Source organism: Mesoplodon bidens (genome assembly GCF_964165515.1).
Source record: "Mesoplodon bidens genome assembly, chromosome: 14".
NCBI lineage: Eukaryota > Metazoa > Chordata > Mammalia > Artiodactyla > Ziphiidae > Mesoplodon > Mesoplodon bidens.
The window spans coordinates 43,617,512-43,629,583 of record NC_138170.1 but is presented as its reverse complement, the minus strand read 5'-3'; the positions used below and the strand labels follow the sequence as shown (position 1 = coordinate 43,629,583).

The following is a 12,072-nucleotide window of genomic DNA, read 5'->3' as shown; positions in this document are numbered from 1 at the left end:
AATTTCCTTTTTCTAAATTCCATTCATGTTTAATATGTGCCATGTGTATAATATTGGTTGTTAAATTCCATTTCACAACCCCAGTCTCTCTCTTATGTACCTCCCTCTCTACTCTCCTTGTTCAGGCCCGAACTTCCTCTCGTCTGTGCATGGTGGTTATGCTGGTCTCTGATTCCATCCCCACTTTGTCCAATCCATCCTGCCCATTTCTGGAGTCTTCTGAAAGTGCAATTACATTGCTACCACATGGACTCCCCTTGGTTGACTGACTCAGGGCTGAGCCCGTGGTTGGACATTCATGGCCTTCTATGATCTGGCCTCAACCTTCCTCTGCAGTGTTTTCACCCACTAACCCACTCATGCTCCTTTCCATCTACCTAACTGTAGAACCTAAATGCACTCCTGTCCTTCTTTTTGCCTGTGTTCCTTTGCTCATGCTGTTCCCATGTGTCTGTTCAAGTCCAACCATCCTTTAAGACCAAGCTGAAAGTTTTCTCTTCCATTCTTCCAGGGAGAAATGTCCTGTCCCTTCTTCTGTATCCCTTAGCCCATTTGTTGTCATTGCTCTTGTGGTACCTGTTAGAGTCTATGTGGTTCAGTAGTTATGTGTCTTAGCAGCTCCTATGCCCTTCTCAGACAGTAAACTACTCATCTAACCCATCTCTGTGTTCCCCACTGCACATGCTGTAGAGACACAGAAGCTACTCCAAAAACGTGAATGAAGTTTTGCTTAATGCACTTTGTCTTGCCTTTCACTACTGCTACTAGAACTTCACATTGTAAACCATCTTTGGATGAAAGTTATCTTTATTCTCTGACCAATCACATGGTGCAGATTTGTGTGAGTGTGTCACACGCTTATTCTCATATGCTGTAAACTACTATACAAATCTGAGTTGTTATATCACTTTTAGAAGTTATTCAATACTTTGGTTATTGAATTAGTAAAAATCAAAGCTAAATTGTTCATACTGTACACTGGTGGGCATGTGAGGTACATAGGCATGAGGAGCATGGAAGAGAGAATTACTTGGCTACCACCTGCCAGTTGAAGGCCCAGATAATGCACCTGATAAACGGTGAATACATAGTCCTAAACTTCCAGGAGTTTGATGTACATACAACTTTCATAAGTGTACCATGTATCCTTGATAAAGCAGTAAAATCTAAAATGAAACTATAATTTGAGTTCAAATAAGATTCTATTCCAAAGATGTGAATGGATTTCTGCTTTTTTTTTTTAATAGTTCTACCTGATGGCTGAACTGTGTTCTTTTCCTAAATTAACTTGCTAGCGGATACACGTGTATACGTAATATAAAAATTATATTAATAAGTATGTTCTAGAAGAGTGGTAAGATACCCATTAAATAAAATAATAAAACCTAAATGTGTACTAGATTATGGAGACTCTCATATTCATATTGTCAGCAACTTTGCAAATTAACTCAAAAATTCTAGTAGACAATTTGGCACTGTTTAACAAAAGCTATAATTCAAAATGACAAGTATGTGGACCATGTGTATTTCATACACATTTCTATGTGTCAAGTTAAGAAAAAGTAGAACTCAAAATATCTACTCACTGATTTCAACTGAAATGTGTGTATATGTATTAATGTATAAACAGTGGCAGGAAATTTAGAATACTAGAAATAGAATTCAATAATCATCAGATTATTTTTTCTAGAGAATTGATTAAATTTTTGGTTTTTAAATTTAGGAAAATCAGAAGAACCAACTCATGCTGAATACCTTTAGAGAAGAGATTAGAGGAATGTTGATCAAAAACATTGATTATGAGGCAAGTTAGTAGCAATAAGCTGGTACCCAGTAACTGGATCTCTGCATTTCTGAGAGCTTACGTCTCTTCTGGGCTTAGTAGTTTTATAAAAGGAAGATCGAGAAGTTAGCTGCAATTAGAAATTTTCTCCTCATAAGGCAGCCCCTTACGTCATTGCCCGGGATAGAGGAACCAGGCACTCTGGAAGAGACTGAGAAGCTGATTCTGTCACTGCTTCTAATTCCCATTTTGGGCAAATAAAGAAATGCCCAGATATAAAATATTTTCTGCATAAAAAGGATATTTCAGTTTTAACAATACATTCTCTATTCCCCAAATAATAGTCACTAAGGAAGCGCCCATTTATGCAGTAAATATGTTTTTTTTTTTTTGCGGTACGCGGGCCTCTCACTGCTGTGGCCTCTCCCGTTGCGGAGCACAGGCTCCGGACGCACAGGCTCAGCCGCTCCGCGGCACGCGGGATCTTCCTGGACCGGGGCACGAACGTTTGTCCCCTGCATCGGTAGGCAGACTCTCAACCACTGCGCCACCAGGGAAGTCCTGAATGTGGTATTTTTGATTGTGGAAAATTATATTTTTGTCTCAGAGTTGAAATACGATGTTAATTTATAAATGGCAGGAAAGAAGCTAGGTGATAGTTTGAGAAAGCGCTACCATTAAGGACTATTCAGGAAGTAAGGAAGTATGTACTGTATTTGATCCATCACCATGTATGGTTACATGCAAATGAACTGTGGTCGATTGATCTTTGTGGTCTCTATGGCCCTACTGAAGGTGTGACCTGAAGCCTCTTTGGTTTAATTTATATTGATAGTAGTACCTTGTGTTATAATTATATAGCTTTAGTCTTAAACAGATGCCTGCACCACTTTGTAGGCCAAGAATGAAGATCCAAAGAGTTTGGTTGTATGGCTGTGTTAAAAGTCAGACAGTGGCAGATCCAGAGCAAGGACCTAGGTCTCCTGGCTCTCAGTCCCGTGAGAAAGCCACCAGGCCTGGGGCCGTCAGCTGGTGGAAGCTGTGCCAGCTGTGCTCTCCCTCTCAGTCCTCCTGCCCTTTCCTGCCCCTGCCCGCCACCAGGGCTGGTGTGAACTTTTAGCATGAGAGTCGTACCTGGACCACTCATTTTGCCCCACTACTTCCTCACTCCTTCTACCCGATGGCCAGTGCCTCCAGCTGCCTCCACCCCCACTCTCCAATGTAAATGTGGTGTGGGCATGGTGGTGCATAGAGGCTGCCACGTGGAACAGTGCCCTCGTGAAAAGAGACCCCTCTCCTAGAACAGCCCTGAGTCAAACACTTTTATGAGCAGGAGTATCCCTTCTTGTTGGATACTTGCAGTGAAGTGAGGAGTTCAAGGCAAAATGCTGAGAGAGAAGATGATTTAGGTTTCCCAGTTTAACCATGTAAACAGGACACCGACATTGGTTATTACCTAGCTGGTGGCCCCATCTGAGTGCCTCAGCGTATCTCCACACCGACCTGTCTCTTACATGTCAGCTTATCTTGGGGGGTGTTGTGGAGACCTACCGATAATAGAAAGAAATTAGAGAGATTGTCATAGAAATACAAAGCAGGCAAATGATGGAAAACTAGACAGCAGATAAGCAGTTATACCTAGGAATTTAGATTAATCTTGCCACTCTTCCAAAGCAAACAAAAAAGATGACATTTTTAATCAAAAACATTTCTAACAACATAACCCATACCTCTAAATTATGTCAACTAGAAGGAATGAATTTATATTGTGTCACTTAATTGAGCAACTTGTTGTGGATTTATTTTCACTGTCCAGGGAAACCGAATCTGTCTTTGCTTCTGTACCTGCAGTCAGGAAAGTGCTTCCACATGAACAGAAAACCAATTAGAAAGAGAAAGGTTCAGATATAAATATTTTCTAGCCTAAATATCATCCTCATATTTTTAAAAACCTTCATTGAATAATACTGATTTCCACAAGGGCACATCTAAGACTAGTGTGATTTCATTGTGTCAGTTCCAAAAACCTATGCATTTTTTATGAGCCCTGAATACAGGACCAACTTGTAATTGTCTGAGTAAAATATTTCTCTTTCTAATTTGCCCTTTACTGTTGACATTAAGCTCCTTAGAATTATTTCTGGACTATGTCACAAAATATCCATAATTAATACATACTGTGAATGGAAAGATTTGAAAGGACATTACCTAAACCCTAAAAATATGGTTGAAAATCAGAAACTCCAACTAAATGGTCAAGGAACAATGGATTTTCAAAGCTCAGATCAAGCCTCTGTGAGGGGAAATAAAAACTCAGAAAAAATTAAAGTAGCCAATTATATCTCCAAACTGTGTGGTATGTAGAAATTGCCCACACCTGCAGAATTCAAGAAAAAGTCACCATCCTAAAGAAGAGCTATGGTTGTTGAGGCACCTCTAGATTTGTTCTGCTGCTTCATTGCTACTCATAGTCACAAACTGGGGTAGAAAGGTGGTATAACTGGGAAGACAAGCTGATGGGGCCTTGCAGAAATTCCAATAAAAAGAAGCAAAAAAAAAAAAATCAACTTACCCTGAGGACTTCTTCAAAAGACGTAAAATGTAAACAAAAAAACCTATCATTTAAAATGTGTGGATGTTTGCATTCTAAGAAAGACATACTAATATAGCTACACAGGTTACAAAAGAAAACAAAATGTAGAATTAAGAAATGCAAAAAAAGACACTGAATATCTGTGCAGTGTTTTTGATTAAAATTTTTATATAACAGAATATTCCCATTCCCTCTGTACCATCCGTAGGCATATTCCATTTTTATCTCCCTCATCCTCCTGATGTCACCAGTATCATCAGAATTCATTGAAAACCATCTCAGTGCGAGGATCATGTTGGAAATGTGATACAAGTACTGTAAGTCTTAAATAAGAGTTTAGGATCTAAAAAGGGAGAGAGAACTCTCTAATAAAAATAAAATCACCAAATACAGAGACATGCTAATATGGAAATATAACCAGGCCACACCAAGAGGTACAGGAAAAGTAATGTTGCTGGTAATGAATTGGAAGTCATCAACCAGTCCCTTCTCCCAAATGCATGAAAAGACATGGGGCACAGTTTAAAGCCTGGTAACATTTAAGCATAAGGACATATAGTGATTGAGAAGACACATTTGTTTATAGTACTCACCTGGTGGTGATTTAGGGCTTTGGCAAAATGTTAATGTCTTCACCTACTGTAGTCTAGGAGCTTGAAAGGGTTAATGTAACTTTCAAATCCTTGCCTCATACTTGGTGGTAGTAGAGAATTGGGGAGGATTTGGTTTGTTAAGCCAGGCTCTTACTCTCCTTTTTCCTCCAGAAAAGGAGCAGGCTACCGTTCCCAGTTGGTCAGGGGAGGGTCTCTGGAACAAGTAAGGGCACCCAAGGGTTGGGCATTAGTTAACCAGCATTTGAGGAGGGTCACCAGATATAGCAAATAAAAATACAGGAGGCCCAATTAAATTTGAATTTCAGATAAGCAACGAATAATTTCTTAGTACAAGTATGTCCCATGCAATATAACATTGCAAGGACATACTTGTACTAAGAAATTATTCGTTGCTTATCTGAAATTCCAATTTGACTAGGCTCCCTCATTTTCCCTGGCAACCCTAATTTGGCATCTACCCCAGGGCTGTCTTTGAAAATACCAGTTGAAACCCTGAGTGGGCTGTGGAGAAACGGTTTATCACATACTCATGTTTCTTTACCCTAAGGCCATTGGCTGTGTGTCGCCAGAAAATACACCCTAATAAACTGAGCCTTGGTGAGCTTGGTCTCCTAGCCCACTCCAGACTAGGGAGGAACTGCTGACCTGAGATGCTTCTCCTGTGAAGCTTTGTGAGGAGGCAGCAAAGGAAAGACTGACTGACTGTACCTCTTCTTCTGTCTTGAAATGAGAAAGCAAATTAACTATTTTGATTTCAAATTCAATTACATATCATATATATATATTTTATTTTGGAAAACAACCTGTCCGAATTATAGTAATTATTGATAGTATTATAAATAATATTTAATACTAAGGGAAAATGTTCATCATGACAAGTAAAAAAATATGTAATAGTATGTTCACTATGATCCTGGTTTTGTCTTTTCAAAGCACGTTTAGGTAGAGAAACTGATAGGATGTATATCAGATGTAGGCCTAGAAATTTGGATGATTTTTAAATTTCCTTTGTCCGTATCTTCTAAATGTCCTACAACAAGCATAATACATTTGAAATAGGGAAACTAAGACATTAAGATTTTTTTTTAATTATAAAATCATCTTTTGAAAGAATTTTCCAAGTTAGTTTCTATAATGCTCTTATTTTGGAGGGTTGAACAGAACCAGTTTTTTTTTTTTTAGAGTGCAATAGACTGGGTCACAAAGTTAAATGGCTCTTCTAGTAAATGTCATGAGATTTGTCTGACACAAAATAGACAAGGTTTTGGTGACTTACCTGAGAAGCTCCCCCCAGCCCTGTGTCTCAGATTGGAATGTTGGGTCAGCGATTTGATTCAGCAACCAGTTATTATACATTGAGAACCTCCACTATTAGTAGTTATGCATTTCATTTAGTGAGGTCCCCTTAGTGTATTATTCTCCTAACATATTTGAGCCTAAATAATATTCTTAAGATCAATTTCTTGTTCTTCTTTACAGTATATAAAATGTTGTGGTTTTTCATTGAGAAATGAGTCATTTGACATTTGTGTTGTTTTCATACAGCCGATGGAAAATGTCTGGTGTCGGTTGGTTTAGACGATTTTCACAGTATTGTATTTTGGGACTGGAAAAAGGGAGAAAAGATAGCCACCACCAGGTAAGAAGCTGCCGAGGTATTAACGGCATCCTGCCAATGATCACACTGCAGTAAAAGTTAATAGTTTGCATTTTCTGGTAAGATTTCATCTTCAAACTCAGATGAAGTTCACATAGAAAGCTTAACACCGAAGTATAAACATACTGTAATATTTCATGGTGACAAACCTGACATAGAGGAATTAATGTTTGTTTCAGGCAATTGGAAAATTCTGAAATCCTTTCCAGAGAGTTATTCATCACTTTGCTTTTAGTAATGTATGCATTCTCTATATCAAAGCTTCTTCCCAGCAGTAGGAAAGCAGCTTTCCTCAGACTTGTGCCTTGCCCCTTGTTTTTCCACTATCTTAGCATCTAGTGAAGGACTGTCAATGTCACTGGAGTCAGAAGTTCCACTTGTCATGAGGCTGCAGCATGCAGGAAAGGAGGCCTGGCGTGTGCACCTGCCACTCACTTTCAAAGCAGGCAAATTGTTGCCCTAATCTCCCCATCTTATAAATAGACCTTCCAAGACCACCTGCTATTTATAGGCCACCTGTCCTCCCTTGCCCCAGCCTGCCTCCCTGCTGAATCAGCCCTAAGTCTGAACACTGCTTTCCACTCCTGCTTACATTGGTCTTAGCTGTTTGCCCGGCCATAGTCAGAGGTCAAAATAGTTGGCCACCAAGGCCCAGTAATACAATTTGTTGCCCAAGGCATGTTATCAGTTTATCTCTCTACTGGTTCTTCCCTGCATAAACCAACTTCCTTTTTATCTGGCACCATAAAATCATTTTTAAGTTAATGCCTTTGAACCCCAATATTCACTTTTTAAATTGATATTTTAAATTATATAGGAAAAAAGTGGTTTTTGGCAATTTGATTTAATGAATGAAGACCTATAGATGGCTGGAGACTCAGAGGGGGAGCAAGTGGAGGCTTGAGGACTCCAGCTGACCATCTTAGGAGAGAAAGAGGAGCTTTTCTGATGACTGCTACTGAGGTGGACTTCTTGGCAGCAAATGACAGCTCATAAATCCCCCTACCCGAGCGGTTTTTCTTTTGCTCTATCTAGTATTCCTCACGGTTATATCACTTCCCGCTAATACTCAGATTCAGCTTCTAATCGCAAGTCCGCTTTCCTCTTAGATTAATGTACTGAATTTTACTTTAATATTTCTGATAACATATCATCTGCATTACAGATAATCTCAGGCAAAGCACACGTCTGCATTTCAAAAGCAACAGAAACGCAATTTTCCTGCTAGAAAACCCTCTGCAAATGTGGGTAGCTCACCTGTTACATATCAGAAACAGTAATAGAAATGGAAGAAAGAAATATTTATTAATATTTTAGAAGTATATATTTGATATGTTTGGTAGTGTTACTTCTATTTAATTAACACAAAGCGACTTAACACCATTATGTTAATAATACAGTTTATTTTTAGGATTGTTCCCAAGCCATATGTCACATTCCCTTAATGGGACACCTGCAGAGTTGTCTTCAGAGACCAGTTCTGCAATTGTAACATTCACCATTGCTCTATCCAGAGTATCAGAGATTGTTAAAGTTCTTTGGATGAATACTAGATTTTTAAATAATAAATAAATAATATTTACACAATATTATCTATCATAAATATTTATGTAAATAAGTAACCAAACAAATTAAAATTCTATTTATGGCCTGAGATTAAGGTGCTTAAGTAGATAGAAACTTTAAAAACAGGGGCATGAAAGAAGTGACAAAGAAAAAGGAGTAATACTTTACCAGTGGGACCTTCCTGTCTTCCGGGAGTCAGTGTAGCTCCTCCAAGGGTCTAATTTACTCTCAGAAGATGGCTGATTCAGTGACACCCCTCACTCTGCACTTCTGTGTCTCAATCATGGCCTGCATCGCCACTAGCAAGGCTTAACAACAAACCCGCTTCCCGCAGGTCATGTGGTTCTGGCAGGTAATGTTCTGCAGTAGCACCCGTCACCCAGGATGTGAGATTTCCCCATGGAGGGAGGGTCACAGTCAATGGCTGTGATGGCATCACCGGCAGTACCGCTGCTGTCCAAGGCTAACGGGGACCCCCTGCACTCAAAAGCCGCCCTTCAGTTGGGAACATGTTTAAGTGAACCTCTGTTTTTATCAGCTCAGAGAAATTAGAGAAGTTTGGAATTGGCCCATAAAGATCTTATTACAAGATCTTGATGAGACTTGATCCAATCTCTTTGCACAGTTTTTTTGGATCTTTGCTAATTTTCATGAATGACTTCAGTCCCCTCCATTACAAATGAATTTTTTAGTCTCTTTTTTCTTTTAAAGATTGTTCAGATTTTAGTCTAATATACAAGTAACCTATATAATAACCAAGAGTAATCTCTTATGGGCAGTAGTGGAATAGCCTGATACCAGCGTCAATCAGGGCAGAGCAATGAGATAATTAATCAGGCACCTCTATGTCCCTTTATTTAGATTTCCATCACACCAGTAACATGACTGGGGGGCAATGGCTAATTATTATTGACAAGCTTCATCTCAGAAGCTTGAACAGTGGGGATATTAAGCAAAAGGTACAGTTATCAAGGTGCATAACAAGATTACTTCAATGTTAATGAGAAATAGTTGTGCTACTAAAAAGCTTAAGGACAAAACATAGGCCCGCATGGAGCAGGTACATAGACCTTCAGTGTATGTATTAGCTCCACTGCTTGTTCTATTTTAGGTCCCTACCCTTACATACATTTAGTGAATATGGTCAGGTCTCCTGCATACCAAATTGAGATCTTCCTCACTTTCCTTTTTTAATTTTTCCTCTGTTTTCAAAATAATACATGATTATTAAAAAGAAAGCACAGAAAATCACCAAAAAGAAAATGAAAATGATTCATAATTCCACTACCCAGACATAGCCATGGCTAACATTTTAGCATTTGTTCTCTGGTATATATTCTGCTAATATTTTTATCCATTTTTATTCATATGTGGGGTATTATGCATACTGCTCTGTAACTTGCTTTTTTTTTTTTTTTTTACTCACCAGTGTATCATTTTCCTTTCTTCTTCTCAATGGTACCTGGCTTATTCTATGTTATTCTATATTGTAAGCCATTTTAAATCTTTTTTAGAACTGGGATATAAATCAAACATTCATTCGGTCTTCCACTTGTGGGCTACCTTCACAAAAAAGGAGAAAACCAAATCACATACACTGAGACTGGGCCTCTATGCAAATGAGAGGGTTTTGAATAGAAGATTGGGAAACCAACTCACGTGGTGTGCAGCTGCCCTTGGCTTCTAGAAGAGAAGCGTTCCTTCCCTTTTCCCCTGTACTTGCTGATAGAGTTTAAAATGTGGCCCTACGTGGTGAATTACCTATGACTCAGGTCGTAGGAATCGTCCTGTATTAGGGCAGCAGTATGGACTCTCCTACATTCTTATTCCATCAGGGTAGGACCTGAAACTCTTTTCATTTTGTTTTTCTTACACACACACACACACACACAGTTGTAGGCAACTTCTCTACAAATTTAACAAGTGTCTAAAGGGAAAAATAACAGAGGTATTCAAAGAATGTTCTTTATTTAGGTGTTGACATTAACTAAACATTTATGTGCCATCACTAGTCAGTTTAGAATTTTAGCTACAAGAGAAACAACATTGGTGTTTTTATGACACCAAGAAATTAGGTGAAAACTAAAGCGTGCTCTCAAAAAAGACTTTTCCAACCATCTAATTGTTTGACCTTGTATAGACACTAGCAAACAAAACAATGCTCTTTTCTATGTAGGGGATGTAATTTGTGATATCTGTTCTCAATTTTCAGTTCAGTTTTCTCTAGCGTCTTCTCTCTAAAGTTTATATTAATGATTTAGGAGCTGTGGGAATTTTCCTCCAATCAAGAAATCTTTGGATGTTTAATCTTTCTTATGGTTATCTGGTTCACTTCTCCTCTTTATGTTAAGCACATTTTCTCTTCTCTTTTATCTAAACCTTTTTCTCACTGTCCTAATTGTTCCTGATACTTTCAGTGATCTATCTTGGCCCTGGTGTCCAAGCTTCACTTTTGACTTTCAAAGAAACAAAGAGAGAAAGTTCAAAAATCAGCTTCTCCTCCTTTCCCTGCCTTTCACTGTAAGGCCTACATAATAGGTATGGAGCCGCTCTGTTCTTTCTTTAGTTTTCTTTTAACTTTTTATTATGGAAATTTTAAAAGTTACACACAAGCGGAGGAAATAGCATAAAGAACTCCCTTATACCCATCACCCAGCTGCAACATCCTACAAATGATACAAAGCTCTTCCCCCTCCCCTCATTTTTTACTTTTACTTTCTTTTTTGCTATAAAATTTTAAAGAAAACTCAAGACATTGTGTCACTTGACCAGTATGTACTTCATTAGGCATTTCTAACTGAAAAGACTTATTTTTAAAAACCACCATTCCATTATCACAACTAACTAAAGCAACAGTAATTTCTTTCTTTAATTTATTACTCTATTTAAAATCAAACATATCTGTTTCAAAAATGAGAGTTGGCTTGTTCAAATCTGCATCTAAACAGGGCCCATGTATTACGTTTGATTGTCATCTCCCTTAAGCCTCTTTTATTTTATAGCAGTCCCCCTCCCACCTTATTCTTGCCATGGATGCATTTGAGAAACCGGGTCATTTGACCTCTAGAATGTGTCACATTCTAAACTTGACTGGGTCTTCATGAAAGCATATCAAGAATTTCCCTGTATTTCCTATAAATGGTAGTTAGATCCATAGGCTTGATTAGATTCACATTCAGCTTTTTTTCCTTAATACTAGTATTATTGCTAAATCATATACCATACAATTCACGCATTTTAAAGTGTACAGTTCAATCACTTTGTAGTGTATACAGATGTCAACATAATGCTGTACACTTGAAACTTATATAATAAAAATAAATGAATAAAGTGCATAATTTGATTTTTTTAGCATATTTACAGAGTTGTGCAATCATTAACACTATCTAATTTCAGAACACTTTCACCACCCCAAAAAGAAATCCCATACTCATTAGCAGTAATCTACTTTCAGTCTCTCTGGACTTTTGTATTCTGGACATTTTGTATAAATGGAATCACATGAGGTCCTTTGTGACTGGCTTCTTTCATGTAGCATAATATTGGGTGGGCCAAAATGTTCGTTCGGATTTTTCCATAAGATGGCTCTAGTAGCACTTAGTTGTCTTTAACTTCATTCAAAGCAATTTTGTTAGATTGTATGTGACAGCTGTCAAATCAGCGTGCATTTTAAAAGACTTATCAAAATTGGTGAATTTTTGTGTAGCCATTTTAATATTGAAGATGAAAGAAAACAACATTTTTGGCACGTTATGCTTTATTATTTCAAGAAAGGTAAAAACGGGACCGAAATGCCAAACAAGATTTGTGCAGTGTATGAAGAAGGTGCTGTGACTGATCAGATGTGTCAAAAGTGGTT

The 12,072-nt window shown here is 38.1% G+C and overlaps 1 protein-coding gene across 1 annotated transcript in view; it reads left to right on the top strand.

The window, feature by feature from the left end:
* EML6 (EMAP like 6) overlaps positions 1-12,072 on the top strand; it is a 372,392-nt gene that overhangs the window by 268,358 nt on the left and 91,962 nt on the right. Inside the window, exon 17 of the mRNA XM_081254742.1 lies at positions 6,536-6,629. Within this exon, the coding sequence (XP_081110868.1) occupies positions 6,536-6,629 (94 nt within the window). The remainder of the gene's footprint in view (positions 1-6,535; positions 6,630-12,072) is intronic.